Source organism: Sinohyriopsis cumingii, chromosome 3 (assembly GCF_028554795.1).
Source record: "Sinohyriopsis cumingii isolate HCF-2022 chromosome 3, ASM2855479v2, whole genome shotgun sequence".
In the NCBI taxonomy this organism is placed as follows: Eukaryota; Metazoa; Mollusca; class Bivalvia; order Unionida; family Unionidae; genus Sinohyriopsis; species Sinohyriopsis cumingii.
The window spans coordinates 77,240,545-77,264,100 of NC_142963.1; the positions used below are offsets into that span (position 1 = coordinate 77,240,545).

The 23,556-nt window shown below is 37.8% G+C and overlaps 1 protein-coding gene across 1 annotated transcript; it reads left to right on the forward strand.

Moving 5' to 3' along the window:
* The first annotated feature begins 13,661 nt into the window (after positions 1–13,661).
* Positions 13,662–15,124, forward strand: LOC149803148 (uncharacterized). The gene has a single exon (XM_089951347.1). The coding sequence runs from the start codon at positions 14,371–14,373 to the stop codon at positions 14,845–14,847; it is 477 nt and encodes a 158-aa protein (XP_089807473.1). The 5' UTR covers positions 13,662–14,370; the 3' UTR covers positions 14,848–15,124.
* Positions 15,125–23,556: the final 8,432 nt, after the last annotated feature.

Below are 23,556 nucleotides of genomic sequence, written 5' to 3' on the forward strand. Positions count from 1 at the left end.
GAATGACTGATCTCAAGAACTTGGGTAAACACCAACTGACGCATTTACATGCGTATATGTATGACTCTCTTGTGAGTCAGTCAATAACATGTACCTTTTACAGTCTTTGTTTCTTTTTCTTTCTGTCTGCATTATTTTTCATCGGCATTATTTTCGCCAACGCTCACTAATTTACATAACGAATACACTAAACACACTAGGAATATAGGTCGTTACATATATATGATCTGGTAATGCATGTTTATTTGTGTTTGGTTGTTTTCCTTTTTAAATGTTGATAAACATACGATCAATAACGTAAGAAAGGTAGCGTTATATATAACACGGACTTGCGCAATTGAACAGGCGTCGGTTATTCATCCTTCACAAGCGCAGGTCAGACTGGCGGCTATATATCAGTAGTGTGTGGGGACGTTATGGCGACAATGGAAAATATAATTACAAACCCTTCTGTGAGGGTATAGCGACAAGGGGAATTTAACATGGGGAATATTGGGACTATATAGCGACATGGGAATGTGGGGTTGTTGTATAGGGATAATAAGAATGGAACAGGTGAGGTGACGTCACGATACTGGACATTGGTAACAGTATAGCAAGGGGCTGACCTGATTACGCGCTACTATAGGGAAAAATATAGACACATCTATATATAACACATGCAACACATCGACATAGATTCATACAGTAGGGCAACTGAGAACATATAAGGAAAATTACCCTGGGAACATATAGGCAAAAGGAGAATTTAAACATGGGGAAATTTAACATGGGTGTTACTTTAGCGGGACAAGGGAAAATTTAACATAGGTTGGGACTGTCTAGGGACAATGGGGGAATTGTATAGGGCCTGTCTAGAGACAAGGATGGCATAAGGCCAAACAAAGCAGAGACAGACATATACTAATGCAAGCCATAGATTTATATCTAAAGCACTACCTAGACCTGGAATTATTTTGGCGGTGTTCATAAATTTGTATAACTGTAATGATGCAATAAATAGGTATATTCAAGAAAAAGACCAATGCAAAAATGGATGTGACGTAAAAGTAACGCCAAAATGACGAAATTGTCCCAGAATTTAAAAGAGATTAAACATATCCCCGAACATTAGATTACATTGGTTTAGACTAAAATGGATAAGCCTAGTAACTATTTGTAGTCTCAACTTGTGTGACGATGGTGGATAAACACACATGTATCTATTTATAGCTATAACCTGTTGAAATTCCTATGAAATTTCACTATCTGTTTATAGCTACAACTTGTGGAAAAATCCTTTGGAAAACCCCACTATTTAGAGCCTCAACTTATGTGACGTTCCTGTTAAAAAAAATAGTATTTATTTATAGCTACAATCTGTGGAAAAATCTAATTCTATATTTATAGTCTCAAAATGTCCAGCTTGAATGACATAACTGTACTGAACACTAGATGAATAATGGCAACATTGTTGCAAGTAGCTGACCTGAATACGCGCTTCTGTAGGAATGTTTTTAGGTAGATACGTAGGTAGGTAGGTGAAATGTATTTGATAAGGATAAAAGGAGTTTTATAGAGAAAAAGACGAATACATGCACACAAAAACAAACATACGCTCGCACACATACACACAAACACACACACACACACACACACACACACCACAGAGGGAAGAAGAAAAAACAAAGCCAAAATAAACTATCCACACAGAAGGGATGAGGAAAATAAATCCAATATTTACTATAAAAAAGACCCGAATATTTACTATAAAATACCTAATATCTACTATCCACACAAACGTACGCCAACGAATACAAACACAGTATATACTATCCACACAAACGTAAGGGAACGCATACAAACACTATATCTGCTATTCACACAAACGTACGCGCACGCATACAAACACACATTCTACTATCCACACAGAAAGGAAGGGTATAAAAACAATATATACTATCAAAAATACCCCAATATTTACTTTAAAAAATCATTATCTACTATCCACACAAAAGTACGCGCACGCATACAAACACAATATCTACTATCCACACAAACGTACGCACACGCATACAAACACACAAATACACACACACACACACACAACGGAGGAAAGAAAAAAAAACAACAACAGATACTATCCACACAGAAGGGAATGGTGAAAATCCCAATATATACTTAAAAAAATACCCCGAAATTTACTTTAAAAACCCCCCAATATCTACTATACACACAAACGTACGTGGACGCACACAAACACACACTACTATCCACACAGAAGGGAAGGGTAAAAAACCCAGTATCTGCTATCCACGCAAATGTGCGCGCACGCATAAAAAACAATCTACTATCCATACAAAAGTACGCGCACGCATACAAACCCCAAAATCTATTATCCACATAAACGTATAATACAAATAAACACACACACACACACACACACACACACACACACACACACACACAGGGAAGAAGAAAAACAAACCCAAATATACTATCCACACAACGTACGCAAACGCATACAAACCCCAACTATACTATCCACATACGGGAAGGAGATAGAAAAAACAACCATAATATATACTATCCACATACGGGAAGAAGAAAAAAAGCAAAGATACTATCCACACAAACGTAAGCGAACACACACAAAGACACTCTCTACTATCAACACAAACACATGCGAACGCATACAAACACACATACACACACACCACAGAGAGGAAGAAGAAGAAAAAAACCAAAACATACTATCCACACAGAGAGGAGGGAAAAAACAAATCTACCATCCAAACAAACGTACGCGAACGCATACAAACCCCAAAGTCTACTATCCACACAAAAATACGCGAAAGCACACACACACACACACACACACACACACACACACACACACACACACACACACACACACACACACACACACCACGAAGGGAAGAAGAGAGTTGGTCAAAATACAAGTGAAACGCAAACTCAAAATCATTTCTCCAGTTTTAAACTATGCTCTTTTCCAAAGTTAATGAAGACTGATTATGGGAGGACACTAAGAGACTGTAAGAACATTACACACTGTCCCTAGGACACCTTTGTTACCAAAACATGTTGTACAGTGACTTGTTTATATGCCACTTTGATCTCTTTGATATATATTTATATCGCTGTACTTAATCATTTAGGATGTATTTTTTTCTTTTGTGTTGTTTTATTTTAAACATGTGTTGCAATAAACGTGTCCTGAAAAAAGTATAACAACTCTTGTCTTGTTTGTCTTCGTGTCAAAAGTGACATTCCCTGCACTTTGGCTATCTCTGTTGTCTCTGCTCCCTCTTCCTCCACTTTCAGTGTCAGCGACTAACACTTAGATCGTGCCAGTTGGGAGGCTTTGTATCTTCGCCATCCCTTTAACATGCTCATTGCTGGACCTAGCGGTTCGGGCAAAACCTAATTTGTCAAGAGTTTGATCGAACATAAACATCACTTGATTGATCGTCCACCTTAATGGATCGTGTGCTGTTACAAAGTGTGGCAATCGGCGTACAATCTCTTGAGACAAAGTCAAGGCGATTCCATCGTGCTTGTGGAAGCATTCCTGGTGAAGACGACGAGATCGTGTCTGACCCCAGTCAAACCCATCTGGTCATCTTCGACGACATGTTAGGAGAAGACGAAGAAGAAATTAAACTGGAGTTTACGTGCAAAGGGCATCATCGTAATACCAGTGCCATTTACATCACTCAAAATTTGTTTCACCAAAATAAAACCCATCACACCATTAGTCTCACTGCTCATTACTTGGTCTTGTTTAAAAGCCGTAAAGATAAATCGGAAGTGCAAGTTTTAGTCAAACAGTTATCAACACCTTGGCTGACTCATGCGTACGACGATGCCTCTCAACCCCCCCCCCATATTTACTCGTACTTTCAAAACCTACTACCCCCGATTATTTGCGATTTCGTACCCATTTGTTTCACCACTGGTGCCAAGACGGAGGGCCTGAATTTCTGAACTAAGCTTTCCAAAAAAAAAATTAAAGAAACGAGACATTCATTTTTTCACCACCGAGAATACCAAAACCAAAGCCAGCATCGGGAAACGTTTTCAACGCACTTTGAAAGAACGCATATTTTACGCATCAACACAGTCTCGGGTACATCGACGTCTTACCGCACCTGGTTCAAGCGTACAACCAATCTTACCATCGGAGCATCGAATGTGCCTCCAAGAAGTGACTCCCGACAACGAAGTGACTGATTTTGAGCAGTGCTTGGCACGTCCCCGACGATGGCTGTCCCAAAGAAAGGTGGAGTGTTGGCAGCAGGAGATTCGGTGCGCATTGGCAAAACCAAACGCACTTTCGACAAAGGTGATCACTCGGACATCAGCAGAACTCTGGAATTATGAACAGCAACGACGAATTTTACTTAAATGTTACCAGTGACAGTTCCATGGTGGTGTTTCCCAACAATAATTTGTGTTGTTACACAGACAAATTACCTCAAGCCATCCAATTAGATCACGAAGCCCATTGGGGAGTGGCTTTGGTGGAAATGATTCACCCTACATAAATCAAAACCATCACTGAAACTCAAAACACTTTCCATGTCGAAATCCTGAACGTCCAATTGCAAGAATAAATGAATGAAATTCGGTTTTCAGGGAACACAAAGTCAGCAAGCAATTCACCATTCAGCATCTACACGTTGAAAATTCTGCCAGGATATTATTTTAGTGGTTAACATTTGGTGGTCATGATTGCTGACAGGTGCGAGGCAGCGTTTGGCAAAGCCCTGAACAGAGTAAACAAAAGTGTTAAGATTGATTATCAGCAATCGGTTCGTCGCTACTGATGAAATTTCAGGATACCGAAAAGTTGTTCATCAGGTTTAAAGGTAGTTTGTTTGAAATTTTGGTTGGAGATCAACAGACGGTAGCACAGAATCTGATCCCGAAGATTAACAGTAATATGTATTTTAACAGGGCTTTTGGATCACCTGTAGAACTGAACCAAGGACACAATTTGATCTTTGTGTAATTCGATGTGGTGGAATACAACGTAGTGGGACACACCTTCGTACCGTCACTACGTGTCATTCCTTTCAAAGTGTATTCTGCCACGACCAATAACCAGGAGGGTGGAAACACCTATCACGTTCACCACGAATTTGTACATCCTCACTATTTAACCGTCAGTAAGTCGTATTTTGACACTGTCAACATTGCTATTAAAAGAGATCTGGGACAACATATTCCATTCTCCAAAGGGAATGTCACGGTGAAACTCCATTTTCGAAAATGATTCTCTAACGAGTTGTAAGTCATGTATCCAGTGTACCGAGGCGTAGCTCGACAGCGAGGACATGATTTAGGAAATATGCTGAAATCGGCCTTTAATTCGGTGGCCCCGGTTTTGAAACCGATGGTGACATGAGGATTGCACGTTTTGAAAGATGCCGCATTGACGCACGGCAAAGAATTTCACCAAAATTTCATCATCGACAATTAAAAAAACCAAAGAAGCTTTCTTGAGAGCAGGCAAAAATGTCTTGCTTCAAACGCGGAAAGACATTTTGGGCCGACGAGAAACTCCTTTAAATGCCATGAACATTCCTGCTTCCCTGATGCCACAGCATGGAGAAGACAGGAAGAAACGACGAAGACACCCTTCTAGAGGACTTTACACCCCTAGAGCTAGAAAGACCAAGAAAAGAAGAACCGTCCAAAACTTAAATGTTTTTGATTCTTAAAAATATGAGAGAAAAAAGAAATAAAGGAAACAATTCACCGAGAGTCTTGCGCCTGTTCCAAGTCGGAAACTGGATCTGTTTACCATGCCATCCACCATGATCACGATGCAAGAATCCCAATGGGTAGAATTCCATCCCGTCTTCTCTGACTCCAGATCAGCTCCCATTGAGTTTTAAATCAAAGGATAGCCCGAAGAATACATCGATCTGAATAACAGTTACTTGTACTTGAAAGTGAAAGTTATCGATACATCGACCGACGGTCCCAATATAAAGGACGAATATAAAGTAGCTCCCGACAATAATTTCATGCATTCCTTGTTCAGTGGAGTGTATTGGTACTTGAATAACAAACTGGTCAGTTGCAGCATGGACGCTTACCTTTAGCAAGCGTACATGGGAAATCTCTTGACGTACGGAAAAAAGCCAAGACCACCCATCTAGATGCTTGTGTGGTATGGAAATCTGACGCAACAGGCAAATTCAACGATGCCGATTTGAGTACAATTAAAAAATCAAACTACAATGTAGGATTCAACAGTCGACGAAACAAAATCAAAGGACCCAGCACAATTTTAGAACTGATGAATCGTTTACATTGAGACATGTGGTTGCAAGAGAAGTATTTACTGAACGAAGTGGATGTCCGCCTGTGACTGAATTGTAGCATTGCCGCTTTCCATTTGATAGCTGAGTCTGCCTATTACAAAACAGTCATTCAAGAAGCCAAACTCTAGGTACGAAGTGTTGAATTGTTACTTAAAGTGCGAAACGACATCAGTCACACTTTGTGCAGAACGACCGCCGAGTATCTGGTACGACGCGGAGAAGTGAAAAATTTACCATTCCCGCTGGGACATCAATCGATGATCGAAGATCATCTGTAACAAGGAAAGTTATGCTGAGTCATCTCGGTAGAAGCAGTGTTGCATCATTGGTATAAAGACTTTCGTGTTCATTCCTCCCCTCAATTGATGGCTCGAGAGATCCACCACATCGAAGCTCTCTTGGCTCAGAGTGCGGAGACGAAGCAGATAAACGATTACTTGTCAAACATTTTCAAGAAAAAAGTGAGGTTTGAATTGATGACTTATTACCTGTGAAAGAACAGAAAAACAAAACAACACAACAATTAATACCTGTGAACTTTATTACCTTTTGAACCATAATTTGTACAATGCTTCTTGGAATCATGTCGTGTGTGCTAAAGATGAACTGCCTCATTGAAAACCTCAATACCATCCAGCTTATGTGATTAACACGGACGAAAGTCGTCTCCTAGGAACCCACTGGGTAGCCGTCTACTTTCCTAAAGAAGGTTGTGTGGAGTATTTTGATTCGTATGGATTGCTACCTTTGGAAGACGACATCATTCATTTTATGAGAAGAAATGCCCAGACGACACGATTCAATACTGTGAAATTACAAGGCACATATTCCATGGGGTGTGGACAATATTGTGTGTAGTTTCTTTATCAACGCAGTCTTTGATAGTCTTTAGAACATTTAGTGACCTATTTTAATCGTCACTCTTCTAGAAACGATGACAAAGTAGATCGATGGTTTTGTGACCATTATGGATATCTTTTGCCTTTAGATAGGAAACGTAGTGTACATCCATGGCCCAATGACTTCCATCAGTGGAAGTCTAGCTTTGATAGTTTGTTATTTGATAAATTGTTAGTCTGAGTAAAAAAAATGTTTTATGGTTAATTGTTGATTGTTTGTTGTTTGAATAAAATAAAAATGTGTTTTGAAAATAATTGTGTCTGTCGCTTTTTCTCTTTGACTTCTCTCTATCCCTCTTCCTAAAATCAACACTCATAGCGTTCCGATCCAACAAAATATCATAGGCATGTTTTCTATCACGTCCGCGCTTGAACCATATTAAGCGAGGCAGTCTCCAGGTTGACCATTCATTGTTGACTCCTATGAAGATGTATTCAAGACTAGGCAAGCTGAACGAAGCTTACGTGAATTTACACCGTGTCTGGCAAAGCCTGATACCGAAACCTGAAAAGAAAGAGAATGTCAGAATGTTGAAAATGACCGATGACCTGATAGAAGAGCTCTTCAGAATAGAAATTAAGAAACAGCACGAAGAGTGGACGGAAATATACAGTCTTCAGAAGCAGAGTGAACAGAGCGAACAGCAGCAGCAACAACAATAGGAGCCATACAGAGGACTTGTCGTCTGCCGTGTAGAAAACGAAAGAGTTCTTCTCTTTGCAAAGAAGCAGGCCCTATCCTAGGGAAAGCCGGCCTCTAGACGAGGACGCAATCTTAGATGATGAAAGATTGTCCTAACTCCCCGTCCACAAAAAGAAAAGATCTCTTTTCAGGGCTACCCCAATACTCTAGAAAAGATATATTAGTTCATTTGCTAATCATATTATTTTGTGTGTCTATTAGCACTTCGTTTCTTTGTTTAATGTAAAAATAGAAGTGTGTCTATAAGCACTTTGTTTCCGTAGCTTTTCCAAATATAGTCTATGTGTTTTGTTTGTAGTTAGTGTTTGTAATTAAAAAGTCGGTGAGTGTTTCTTTTAGGTCCGGGCTTTCCATATTTGTTTTGGTGATAGTATGGGCCTTGTAAGGTTTGGTAACGGGATAATTTCCTTCACGTCCGCACTTCACAAATATAAAGCGAAAGCTTTTGTCAGTCTGGCTACCCGTCATTGATTCGTGAACTACGAAGAATGAGTAACAGAATTGTAAAATTGCTTGAACTCCAAATATACCTGGAATATGCCAGGATCCTCCTGGATGAGTTGACCATGGAGGCAATCCAGGAAAGTGCAAGGCTTGAAGAAGAGGAGGAGGAGAGGATAAAGATGAAAGAGAAAGAAGAAAGAATCCTGCCTCACCTCATGCTAAGGCCTTTGTGTAAGGTCAAGATTAAAGTGAGGACGCCTCCAAAAAACAAAACCAAAAATACGTCAGCTGCAGCCAAAGCCACAACAACGACTACAACCAGTACCAGTACCGCAACCACTACCAGAACCACAACCACAACATCCACGGGTGTGGCATAAAAGAAGGAGGGAAGTCTTCACTATTCCATAAAGTGAAAACTGGGATGATGAGGACACTCATCCCACTTCTGCGTTTCCAACCACTCAAATAATTTGGAACAACTATTGGAGCGGTTGATGTGTCTGTGGTACCCAACCTGGGAGGGAACACCATTAACAAGGTGCATCTGGAGTTCAAAACAACAGCCCTTCTCAGGGTTACCCCAATACTCTAGAAAAGAGACTATTCAAGTTGCAAATTTGTGTGAATGTGGAGTAGTGTAACTATAAACACTCACTACTTTCATGATGGTATTATGTGTGTTTGTGTTTGTGTGTTTGTATGCATTCGGGTACGTTGTGTGGATAGTAGATTTGGTGTTTTTTTTCTTCTTCTTCCAGTGCGTGTGGATAGTATGTGTGGGGTTTGTGTGTGTTCGCGTACGTTTGTGTGGATAGTATATCTGGGTTTGTTTTCCTCTTCCCTCTGTGTGGATAGTATATTTATTTTTTCTCTCTTCCTTCTGGGTGGATAGTATATGTTGGGTTTGTGGTTTGTTTTTTCTTCTTCCTCTGTGCTTTGTGGTGTGTGTGTGTGTGTGTGTGTGTGTGTGTGTGTGTGTGTGTGTGTGTGTGTGTATGCGTTCGCGTACGCTGTGTGGATAATATATTTGTTTTGATTTTTTTCCTTCTTCCCTTGTGTGGATAGTATATTTTGGGGGTTTGTATGCGTTCGTGCACGTTGTGTTGTTAGTATATTTGGGTTTTGTATGCGTTCGCTTATGTTTGTGTGGATAGTAGATACTAGGGTTTTTATAGTAAATATTGGGGTATTGTTGATAGTAGATATTGGGATTTTACCCTTCCCTTCTTTGTGGATAGTAGAGTGTACGCTTGTTTGTGTGGATAGTAGATATTGTTTTGTTTCTCATTCCCTCTGTAGTGTGTGTGTGTGTGTGTGTGTGTGAGTGTATGTATGTGTGTATGTGTGTGTTTTTGTATGCGTTCGAGTACGTTTTTGTGGATAGTTGACATTGGGTTTTCCCCCCTTCCCTTCTGTGTGGATAGTATATTTGGGGGTTGTTTTTTCCTCTTCTTGTGTGGTGTGTGTTTGTTGGTTTGTTTGTGTGTATGTACATGTATGTGTGTGTGTTTGTGTGTATGTGCGCGCGTATGTTTGTGTGTGTATGTATTGGTCTTCGTTTGTCTGTATAAAACTCCCTTTATCCATGTCAAATACATTTCACCTGCCTACCTACCTACAGTAGCGGGTATTTAGGTCAGCTACTTGCAACACTGTTGCCATTATTCATCTAGCGTCCAGTACAGTGACGTCATTCAAGCTGGATATTTTGAGACTATAAAAATAGACTTGGGTTTTTCCACAGGTTGTAGCTATAAAAAGATACTAAGGTTTTTAAACAAGAACGTCACACAAGTTGAGGCTATAAATAGATAATGAGTTTTTCGAAAGGAATTTCAAGTTGTATCTATAAATAGATAGTGAGATTTCATATGAATTTCAACAGATTATAACTATAAATAGATACATGGGTGTTTATCCACCATTGTCACACTAGTTGAGACTATACATATTTATTATGTTTATCCATTTTAGTCTAAACTAATGTAATCTAATGTTCGGGGATATGTTTAATCTCTTTTAAATTCTGGGACAATTTCGTCTTTTTAGCGTTACTTTTAGTCACGTCTATTTTGGCATTGGTCTTTTCCTTGATTATAGCTATTTATAGCATCATTACAATTATGCAACATAATTTCAGGTCTATGTGATCCGTTATTTATAAATCTTGGGCATGTATTAGCATATGTCTATCTCTGTCTCTGTTGTGTTTGGCCCTCTACCATCCTTGTCCTTAGACAGGCCTATAAAAGTTCTCCATTGTTCCTAGACAGTCCCAACATATGTTAAACTTTCCCTTGTCCCGCTAAAGTCCCACCCATGTTAAATATCTTCATGTTAAATTCCCTTTGTCTCTATACGTTTCCAGGGTGTTTTTCATTATATGTTCTCATGTCGATGTGTTGTATGTATTATATATGGCTATGTATATGTCTATATCTCCCCTGCATTTGTCTCTCCCTAGAGTAGCGTGTATTCAGGCCAGTCACTTGCAACATTGATGCCAGTGTTCCGGCCAGTTGAGGTCAGCCCCTTGCTACATTGTTACCAATGTTTAGTACCGTGACGTCACCTCACTTGTTCCATTCTTATTATCCCTATACAACAACTCCACATTTCTTTCTGGCGCTATACAGTCCCAATATTCCCCATCTTCAATTCCCGTGTCGCTATATCGTCCATGTGGGATCTGAAAAGTCTTGTCGCTATATCGTCCTATGAGGGGTCTGTATTGTAATTTTCCTATTCTCGCTATATCGTCCCCACAAACTACTTTTATCACTCCTCCAAAGTAGCGTAGCAACGGTCTGACAAACCCTTGCAATTGCTGGGGGTGGGGAATAGGCCTTGTGTGTGCCCAAAATTGTCATGATACAACATTGTTATTTGGAAAAGGCCGGTGTGCGTGCGCGCGCGCGTGTGTGTGTGTGTGTAATCATTTTTTATATGGCAGTGCCTCTCCCACAACCCCTCCTAACACCATCACCACCATCAGCGCCATGTGGAAATTGCGCTACTAAGATTCAGTAGTCAATCACCCCCAACCCCCCACTCACACTCGCGCGGGCGCACATCCACACACATACATCTTGAAATCTCGGGGTATCTATGGGCAACGTGGACAAAGTTTGCGTACACTTGATTAGTCTGAAGGTCATATAGTAAAATCTCCAAGACTAAAATTTACCTGTCACCGTAGACCATATTTGTGGGGTTTTTTTTAATTTAATTTTTTGTTAAATTTTCCAATGTAATACAAACCCGATAGCTTTATAAAAGCCGAGTGTTTCCAACAGCTCTCACCAAACATAATCCTTACTAGACAAGGGTCCAGTTCTTGAAAGATTGGCTGCATTTGTGCTGAAATTAAAAGGTCACAATCTTTTTGAAAAACAAAACCAACCTAGATATCGAAGTTATAACTTATTTATGCCCGACCACCGTTTTCTATTTAGGTTAAGAGCTGTTCTGCAAAAAGGCATTGATTTTGAAGTGATATAAAATCGATGAAATATAACGGATTCAGGTGTGTCTATGCATTTAATATGTCACATCCTTTGGTTTTGTTGTAACCTACAGTGCTCAATAAGCCATAATAGCCGCAATCTTTACCTAGTGGTAAAATCAAATATGCATAAAAAGTTATGTGTTTGCACTCGCAATTTTAAATGTTATCTATAACGTCGAATGACGTAATTTTAGTTGTGCTGAATTTGAAGAGATCATAGACTTCGCCGAATTATTCAGTAAAATAGAGCAAAAACTAAAACAAAATATTAATGTACACTTACTTTGATGTTATTGGTAAACAAGGCTTTCTATATGAGCACAGATAATAAAGAGTTCGTCTAACGCAAGACAGGCATGAAGTAATTCAAATTTACATTTCTAAATACAACACCCGAATAACGGACTGGTGCCCTTTTATTCATTCTTCTTTATTCTTTCTGTTAACATTATCTCCCGTAGGAACGAGAAATATTTTTAACATTTTGGCCTCACTTTTATCAATTATAAAATGTGGATAACACACACCAGAAATAATGAGTAGGTCTACACAATTACCCATCCACCCCAGTAATATTGTTGTTGTTGGGTTTCGTTTGTGTTTAACGCCATTTTGCAGTCCATGACAGGCTCATATACAGCGGCCAGTATAACTGGTGGAGGAAGAACCCTGGAAATCTCAGCAAGAATCACCGACCCACGAAAAGTTGCTGGCAAGATTTCTCGCATGACCGCAATGGTCGAGCCTGAGACTCGGCCCTTGCGAACAGAGAAGAGATGGCACTAAAGGCGAGCGCTTTAGACCACTGGGACACCCAGGGCCCCGACAAAGGTGAATTTCGTCGACTTACGACAGGTAACTTATGCCACCAGTCATGGGTACTGTTCCCGAAAGAGACGGTATGAACACATTCATTAAAAATAGGTGCTGGAATGAACGAGATCAAAAACAAAAGGCTAATTATATACCCTCACATTCATGGAGACATTTATTGATATATTGATATTTTCACTAATTCATACAAATGTAAGGCTAGGAAAGGTAGTTCAACTTAACGCCATTTTGTATGTGAAAATCGTTACTAACGAACTTTTATCTATTTATTTAATTTTTAAAGAAACGTTAAAACTCGTGGAGCAAATTATAGTGCGCAGTCTTTAAAAGATGTTAATGGGAACCATACCAGTAACCCGTGTTATAAGCGAGGTAACCGAGAGATGTTCTAACAAGACTTTGGGCTATAGTCTAATAGTGCATACAAAAAGGGTATTTAACGAAGTAAAATCAATATATAATTAGTTCTCATAAGCCATTATCTTAAGTAAGTGAAATGATTATAGTAATAATGATAAAACAGAATTCAAACAATGCATCGGAACCCGTAATAACAACAGCGTTATAAAAGGGCAATCGGTATACTGAGGGGTTTATAGAGAAGGACCACTGTTAGGAAGGGGATGCGCCGTTGACAGCTTTCTAAAACAATAATAACAAATATTAAGATTGATTGCTTATCAAGTGTTCATAAATACGGAATTTGAAAAGCAGGCTTTATTCGTGAGACCTAGACTGGGTTAGAGACCTATTATATATATATATATATATATATATATATATATATATATATATATATATACACTGCTACATTTCCACTATTAACCCCATTACTTGCCGTTTAGTAGAGCGGTAAAACAATATCATACAATTCAAGGTTTGGGTTTAGTCTTTGACATTCATATTGCGAATTCATTGTGAATGTGCCAGTACAAAGATAATTGTGTACTAACGGGCCTACTTACCTACATACCGAACAGTATGTACAGGGACGTCTCAGTGTATATTACCGAGAGTTTATGCAGATATTAAGAGGGGGCATACGGACAATTTTAGTCCCCCTTGTGTGCTAGGGCTCATCGGTTGTGTTTTGAATGATATTTGAAAACGGCGGTGCATATTCATAAAAGGATTTGTGTACCCTGAATTTTTGCGACTTCAAATGAGCTGAAATGCCGTTTGGTATATGTTTGGAATGATGTCTGATATGAAAATTAATACTACGGAACATTATCTGATTTGAAAGAAATTTTCACCGAATTCGCATCAAAGCTCCGCGCTGGCAATTTCCAAGGACAGTACAAGGTCACACTGGAAAAATTCAAGTTCCCATATTTTTTGTCAGTAAGGATAGACTACTAAACGGACGAATACCATTGATTTTAAAGCAGGTTATAATTTGTGTCCAAAAGATACAATTGTTGCCACGTTTAATTTTTTTAACCTGTTTGGAAAAAAGTCAAAGTTGCATCCATTTTATAAACTTGGTCAACAGGTCATCATTGTCGTTTAATTCAAACCAGCAAAGTGGCGTCCTGGAATTATATTCAGCCATTTTCAAATTTTACTTCGCGGGGAGTAGGGCATTCATCACGAAATCAAGAAATTCCAGACACGAGTTCAAACGATAAAGAATCTAGAAAAATGTCGTCTGCTTCCCATTTCATCATCAGTTCACAAGAGGCGGGAGCCCGTGTTAGAGAAAAGAAGAAAAATATCCAAGATGATGCATGTTGTTATTTGCTTCAATTGTCGTTTCAGCCCATTTACAGTGATGTGCAGATTCCGAACTCTTGCTACACCAAACTGCCACGTCTTGTGAATGGCATTCCCCTCGGCCCTGGGCTTATGGGTAGAGACCAGTTGAACAGTATACGATGGCGGTATATCGAAGGAGGACCAAAAATTCACACCTTCATTTCGGTTCCAATGCATGAAGACGAAGCGGAGGAAACAAAAAAGTCCCTCATCGGTCGCCTTGTCAAGCAGTCTCAGTCCGTATTTGGGGACATTTCTGTTAGAGCAACTGTGATATTGTCGCACTGTATACACTTTGATGACGACATCATTTTGAATGACATTGCAGTTTCCATGGAAGAGGGTCTACATTTTAGAGATTAGTGCATGTAATTTATGAACATAATTTGTGACTCTGTATTTTTTAAGTTCATGAATAGTTATTATTTATCTATATTGTTTGATTTCTTATGCCTGACACTGGCAAACGGTTGAATTATTAGTTTGGGGATCCTGACAGTTATTATTATTATTATTATTATTATTATTATAGCCTTTTATAATCTGCCATTTAAATTATACGTATCGAGTTTGTGTCAGCAAATATATCGATGTGATTTTGTTCAAATTGTTTTGCATCAAAATATACTTTTCTTAATAATACTGAGTATGTATCTTTGGACGTTAGGAACATCTTAAGTTTGAATCAATTTGGGAACACACACACACACACACACACACACACACACACACACACACACACACACACATACATACATTCGCACATTCATGAAATATGGCATCCAACTCATAAACAACTCTTTCCTACTTAATCGATCAGTTACTGACAACGTACATACATACATACATACATACACGTACGTATGTACATACATACATACACACACGTACGTACATACATACACACGTGCGTGCGTACACACATATATGCATGCATACATTCATACACATACACACACGTACGTACGTACACATACATGCATGCATACATACATACATGCATGCATGCATGCATGCATACATACATACATACATACATACATACATACATACATACATATATACATACATACATACATACATAACATTTATTTGTGAGGTAAGATGAACCTTTAACCTTGCTCTGCATATGTAAATATCATATTATACTATTATGTGCAATGTTAAGTTGGCAGAACATAAAAAAGATTTCCTAAGACGCTAAATCAGGTAAAAGCATTGTTAGATAATTTGCAATGACGTCAACGAAAGTTTGAGGGCCATCGAATTTGATAAAATTGATTGAGTGCAGGATATCTTTTGTTATATATCCAGGTGTAAGCTCATTTGTTGCCAATGTATACATAATACATGCATTCGTATACAAAGACGAAGTGCCTGAATTGGAAGGCCGTCGAACTATTTACCAACCGATAACGCAGCATAGAATGTAACAAACATACGTCTGGAATTATTTACTGCGTGCTTTTCGCAACTACATGTTGTGCAGTTATACGAAGGTTAGTGATTGCCAAAGAGTAATCTTGTTCTTGGGAACGTCCTTTTAAATAATCTACTATTGCCAGTACTGATGTCTGAATGATCGTAAATTCTGTAATTCATGGGTAATTTGGCCAAGCGTGCATACAAGTATTTTTACAGACAAACCAACAACAACAACAACAAAATGCATAAAAATTTAATAGTAATTTTAAAAAAGGTTTGATGATCCCACCCCCAAACCACAACCGCCATCCCTTACGCTAGACACTAACTCTAATCTATAGTCCTAAATTTTAATTTGTAAAAATAAAACTTAAAACAAAAATATAATGAATATTATTAAGTTTTTATGAAAATTGTTCATTTTAGATTACATTTTATTCTAATATCTTTATATAGCATTTGTCATGGGAAAAAAGTTACCATCAGGTCTATTCTGTGGGTAAAAATGTATGGCGGGGTGCAGAAAGAAAAAGAAAAGATTGAGGAGTTCAAGAAATAACTGTGACCAGTTGGAGAACTGTCATGCAATTTAAACAAGACAATGGGATTTGCAAAACGTTTGATTTATCCGTGAAAATTATGCAAGTTATTTTTTCAACCACTAGTTATTATACTTTTTATTACTACTCTTCCGACAGATAAATAAATAAATAATAAAATGGAATGAATAAGTAACAAAATAAACATATGACGCAATGGTTTACAAAAAAAGTATAACCACAATATGATGATATAACTAGCGCTACTACTGATAAAAGACGTTCTGTCAACGCACTAGTGAAGTCTTTTATTATATATTTGAAGGAGGGGCGCCCGCAGACTAATTTTTCAGGGAAAGGGGGACAAACATGTAGTGGTAAACTATTAAGATTTACTGATGTAGGCCAAAACATGTCTAGAGGTGAAATCGCAGGGGGTGGGGTGGAGGGTGGGGGCAATGGGGCATACACACACACGAGCGCGCGTACGGTTTATTAAAACATTCGCGCAAGCCACAAACCACAGAATAAACCCAAATAAGGTTCATTCCTTAAACCGGACACTTTTGGGATCCCTAAATTAAGTTCTTCTTTGTACGTTTGGTTTATACTACGTGGTCAATATCTGTACGAAAATATGTGTCCGGTCTTCATAGATGGGGGTGGGAGCAGAGAGGGGGAAGCGTCGTAATAAGTTGAACCATATTTGTGTGTGTTTAACAATGTTATCGTAATTTTGTTTTGTATGGTATTCATATAACTAGCTGAAAATCTGTTGCATTTGGGAACATATTCATTTTCGACAGAAATTCACAGCCCTTTACACATATTGCAAACTTTACAAAATTTTCTAGATATTTTAAACTTCCTTGTTTCGCGGATAAGTTAGAATATATGTATACGGTTACATGCATAAGAATCCACTTTCAAAGAAAGACCAAAACAGTAAACGTGCATTTAAATCCCCTCCCTCTACGTATTTTATATCGAATTTATGTAGAATATAATAAGGTTTGTTACAAGGTACATGTATTGCACGTATTACATAGTAATTAGAAGCAGACAGACAAACAGATAGATAGATAGATAGATAGACAACTATTTGTATTGGAAAATATATATAAAATTTCTTAGTAATAGTGCCCGACCTTGGGATTGCAGTATTAGTCCCAAAAAACGAGTTCATATTTTCCCATACAAATGCAGTAACTTTTAATTAAATACTAATTTTGTTTTTCTACCTAAGGCGTAATAATAGAAAGAATACAGTAAAAGATACAAAGTAATTGAATGTGTGCTATATTCCAAAATAAATTTACAACCGTAAATTCATCAATACACAGTAACAATGGCAATGCGTACATAGCACCGCCCAGCCACCTTTTTAACTTCGTCGCGCGCTCGGCATTAGTTAAAAAACATTTCTTGTTTTGGTCTGCTTAAAATTAAAATTTAGAGTCATATTTTCAATAAATGCGAATTGAAAACGCTTTTCCATCTGGTCTGGTACGGATGGATTTTATTTTTCTATTGATCCAACTCGATTTTGCTTTTCTGCTTGTGATGGACTCGATTGATCAGCTGAATCAATTACGTTCGACGTACATGTGATTCCAGCAGTGCACTGGCATTAAAACAACCGCACCTCTGTTCCTTCATTGTTTAGAATCATAATGTGCGAAAAATGTTAATTCTTGTCATTAAAACTATCAAAAGGCGCTACGGAATATCACATTCATTTCGTGTTGAGTGCAGTAAAGAGACTGCTTTCTGCTGGAAATGTCGAATTTGTAGTACAATTTTTCGGTGTGTATCAAGTTTTGGAACTCATGACATGGGCCATGTCGTTCGGATTTGTAAGACTATGAAAATACATTTTGAGGAAATTCAAGAAGCAAAAACGTAACTATATTTAAATGCTATTATTATTTCTAGCTAAAGAAGACACGTTTTTGCCCTTTCACTTGCACGCTCTCTGTTGGAGAGACTTTAGCTAAGTACATGTCCTGTATGGCTTCTTTCTCTAGCTTACATACAAAACATTACATCAGAAAATTTATTGCAAAGCAGCTAATGTGTGACAGCTTTCGGAAATAAGACTTCTTTATCGTCTTGGCTTATTGGATCTTGAGGCTCTTAGTTTTCTACCAAAACCTTTGCCACCATTTTTTCTCGAAAAATTAAGTATTTTGACTGATTTGTCAAATGGTTCGTACGTGATAGATATACAATAGCCCTAGGTCTCAATATGCTTTTCGATGCTATTGCTATAGACCCTAGATAGCACGAGTCATATTCTGAACCAATCTATTTGCGAAAAGTGACGAACGTTTCTCCTAAATAACTCTTTAGATCGTATATTTTCCATCCTGCGTCTCTCACGTCTGTTGTCGACGTTCGTTCATTCGTTTGCTTCTTTGAAGGTTTCGGTTGTGACTTAGTGAAAACCTCCACATCGTAAACTTCATCATCTCTACTTTCAAATGGACGAAACAGCCTGTTTAGTTTCTCCACAAACAAATCTAATCAACCAAAAGCTAAACTTTGTCCAACACGAGCGTACATTATTTGCTTACAAAGTAGTTTCTTGACACACATGTGCAATACGAAACCGTGCAACAATTCTCATCTAGGTTTTTCGTCTCCCTTGATGGTATTGCCAAATATATTTCCCTTGCTCCATGTGGGATCAAGAACGTCTAATAACTAATTTGATGGAATATACGTTTATTTTTGCGATTCCTATAAAGACGTTGTATAAAATTTTTAAAATAGCAATTTGCAGAAGTCTGCGTATCTAATGGGTTGATATTTTAATCTCACTTCTTTGAGGCCCAGTTAGTTTAATGCTGACCCGTCCGCCACAAAATTTGGCTGCCATTTCTAAATTTGTCAAATATTTTGAAAGAAATTCTTCACCAAAACGGTTCAACAGTGTTCGACAAATCTTGACAAAAATTATTCTGGAATAAATACCATTGATATATGGTCACAGTTGCTAGAAAAATAAAACCTTTAAACGAATTCTTCTCAAAATTCATCTGATGAGATTTGACTCAAAACATTATGAACTAAGGACCTTTCAAAGTACACAAATTTACCGATCAGTCATCAAATATGGTAACCGTTACTAAAAATAATAAAGCCTTTTAAACGAATTCTTTTCAAAACCGGTAAACAGAATTTTACTAGGTTTGATAGAAAGCATTCTGGACTGGAGCACGTCCTAACTGAAACAAATGATACCGATCCGCTATCAAATATGGTTGCCGCCATTAAAGACATAAAAGCTATAAAAAGAACTTCTACTCCAAAAGCTAAGAATAGAATATGACAAAAACTTTACATAAAGCAACTTGCACTGAAGATTTTTCAAATTTGTACAAATGTGCAAATTAGCCATCAACCGTTATTAAAATAGCCAAACGATTTAAACGATTTCTTTTCAAAAGTCGATCAATATAATTTGACCGAGTTTGATTGAAGACGATTTGGCATAGAGGGCTTCAATACAGTAATATACAAGCTGGTCCTCCATCCATTACTAAAAATAGAGAAAACTTTTAAAAGTCTTCTCAAAAGTCTTTCGAAATAAGCTGGCTAGGTTTGAAAGCAAGGATCATGGCATGGAGGGATTTAAATATTGTATAACTGGAGCTGATCCGCCATGAAATATCGATGCAGTTACTGAAAACAGAAGAACCGTGAAATAATTTCTGCATTGTTTAGCGGATAACTGAACATACATTTATGTGTATACAAATCCACTAACAAAAAACCCCTCATAATTAAAGGGCACTTAAATCCCATCCTTCTATGTATTGAAAAAAAATAATTTTTCATACCGAAGTTATATACCGAATTCATATAGAATACAATAAGGAGGATCATTTAAAGGTAACTGTGTTACAAAGTAATTAGAAGCAACATTTCTGACAGTCTGTGTTATGTCCGTTTCTCGACAATAATTTAGTGTACCCAATGGACCAATCGATTGCTACGTTTAAATTTTGACTGGGAATTCATCAATTGTAAATCAACGAGAAAAGTATTTTCTTCTAATGACTGAATACACTGATTATGCATATTTAAATAAAGGTATCGGGCTCAATAGCCTTTACAACGATATAAATGGCTTTTAGCAACACTAATAATTGTCATAAACACGTTTCTATGTCTCGAATGCTGTAGATTTATTGATTTAGTTCCTTTTACATCAACAAATCATGAATTCAATGCCAGCGTATAATAACCCGACAAAACTCAAATTCTGGAAAAATCGAAAATAATATAAGAATCAGTCAACGATTCCTTTTATGTTTTCCTTCTCTATTATTGTTATTAATAAATGAATTCCCTTGCTGCCATGAAATATATATGGGGCGCAAGAACGTCTAATAACTAATTTAATGGACTATCTTTTTACAGCACTCCTATAGAAAAGATTTAGATTACATGTTTTCGAACAAGAACTTTCTTATGAATAATTAAAATGGTACTTTGCTGAAGCCGCAGATTGTATGGGTTGATTTTTTGTTAGCTTTCGTCCTATTGGTCAAGTGATTTTGTTAGACCCATTAGTCTGTCGTATTTTGTGTCTCGTGCGACATGCTTCAGCCAACAACTGCATTTTAAAACTTCTTCTCAAGAACTACTGGTCCCGTTTCGACCAAATCTGGCACAGAACATACAGGCATGAAGGGCTAGCAAAGTGATACAAATGATGCTAATACGCCATAAAATCTGGCTGCGACTTCTAATTTCGTAAAGTAATTTTACACAACTTCACCACCGAAACTGTTTAAAAAATGTTTACCAAACCTGACAGAAATCGTTCTAGAATGGAGAACTTGGAAATTTATTTTAAAAAATGATGCCGGTCCGCCATCAACTCAAGTGACCGCTGCTAAAATACTCCCAAGATACTGATGAAAAGAATTTGACCAAATCAGAAATGAAGCATTCTGGCATGAAGACATTTCAAATTTGTACAAATAATGTGTGTGTGTGTTTTGGAATTTTAAAGCAGCTTTAACAATTTTTCAGTTATATCGCTACGATGTCTGCAGTGTGACAGTTTATAGTGATGTTTAACAAGGGGCATCATGCTGCAGACATATAGCATCATGTCCCTCCCAGTCACATTATCCTGACACCAGGCTGACCAGTCCTGACACTAACCTCTTAATGCTGAGCGCCAAGCGAGGCAGCTGCAAGTATCATTTTTATAAGTCTTAGATACGAGTCGGCCAGGGTTCGAACCCGCGACCTCCTGCATCCGAGGCGTACAAATAATGCCTATCCACTATTAGAAAAATGGCTTTTAATAGAAAAAAAAGAACTTTAAACGAATTCTTCTCCAAAACCGTTACATAAAATATGCCAAATCTTGGCAGGAAACATTCGAACATAAAATTTTTAAAATGTATAAAAAAAATAATGAACCTTCATTAAAAATGGCCACCATTGCAAAAATAATCCCCCATCACAACCCCCAACAAACATATAAATGTTTAAACGACTTATCTCAAAAGCCGCCCAACTGAATTGTGACATAAATCATCCTGGCATAAGAGGTTTTCAAATTTTGTATAAATGTGGGATATTCATCAGTAAAAGAAGACAAAAAAAATCAGCAACTATATCCCCAGAAAAACGATAAATAGACTTTGACCAACTTTGACACTACCCGGCTTAGCATAACCCTTTCAATACTGGATAAATTATGCTGATCTGCAGTGTAATACATGGATGAAAACAGAAGCGTAAGAGAAACTTAAACAGTTGCTTTCTACCATATGCAATAAACAGCAGTTGTATTAGCCTGTTAGAGCACTACCCCGTGAGCGAACCTGTTTAGGACACAATGGGAAATCCTATTTTAAATTGTCCACAGGCTAATATGTGGAAGTCACAATGTTTAACCTCTTAGGGGCAATACGGGATTAACCCAAAGGTTAACTTGCGGGGCACAAAAGGAATAATAATGTTAAAATTGCTAGACAAAATTTAACATACCACATATAAAATCTAGCACCCACTTTTCGATTCTACCCAAAAACAGGACATATACAATGCAGCAACCTCTTTTTTTATTACAATCTAAACACACATCTATAATCTAATGAAAAGGATGGGAAATGCTGATACACATACTTGACACAAACATATGATGACACACAAGTGAAGGAAGTATTTATAGACATATAAATACTTCCTACAGGTATGTTGTATGTGTTTTATTGTTTTTTTTTACAAAAACAAACAAACAATATATATTTAATTTGATCGTTTTTTCACCATGGGGAAAAAAGTGCTAGGGGCAGCAATGAGAAACAGGAATGGTCAGCCAGCTGGAAACATTTTTTTGGCCTAATGTAAGAAGTGTGGCCTGATCCACATCCCCCACCACCCATTTGGTGTCCTCAAGATGTTTAGATCATACCTTAGTTTTTGGTGAGAACAATATTCCTGATGTTTTACCTGGGGCTAGCTTGAAGCCCCACCTACTGCCCCATCGCCCAATCCCCTCAAGCCCCGCCTGCAGTCAGCCGACTGGTTTCATTGGCTGGGTTGCAAACTTTCCAGATTCCACTGTCATTAGCAAACTGAGACAGTTCCAAGTGGGTCACACTGACTGACGTCTCTAAGTTATTAACCATAATGTTAAAGAGTGTAGGGCTTAGTATGCAATGTTGGGGAGGGGCCTGTGTTCAGCCTCTTAAGATCCACTTGTGCTGCAGCCTGTTATTCTGTAGTGGTTAAACTTTGCAATTAGACCCTTGGTCCATATGAGGTCATATGCTCTTTGAAGATCAAGGAAAACTGAGATTACCTGGTAGGTTGCATTCACATTTCCTTTTGTGTTGAATGCCAGTCTTATGCTCGATTCCAAGCAAATCAGTTGGTCCAAAGTGAATCTGCTGTGGTTTTGCAATATCAAAATTCTTGCCTTTTGCTCATGTTTAATGATGTGTGCATGTGTGTGTGTGTGCATGCATGTACAAATACATATTTAAAGATAACGGTGATCAAATAGGTTTTCGCTTAAAATAATTTCTGAAATCAATAATTGTTTTGATCAAATTGTAATTCACAAGAATGCAAA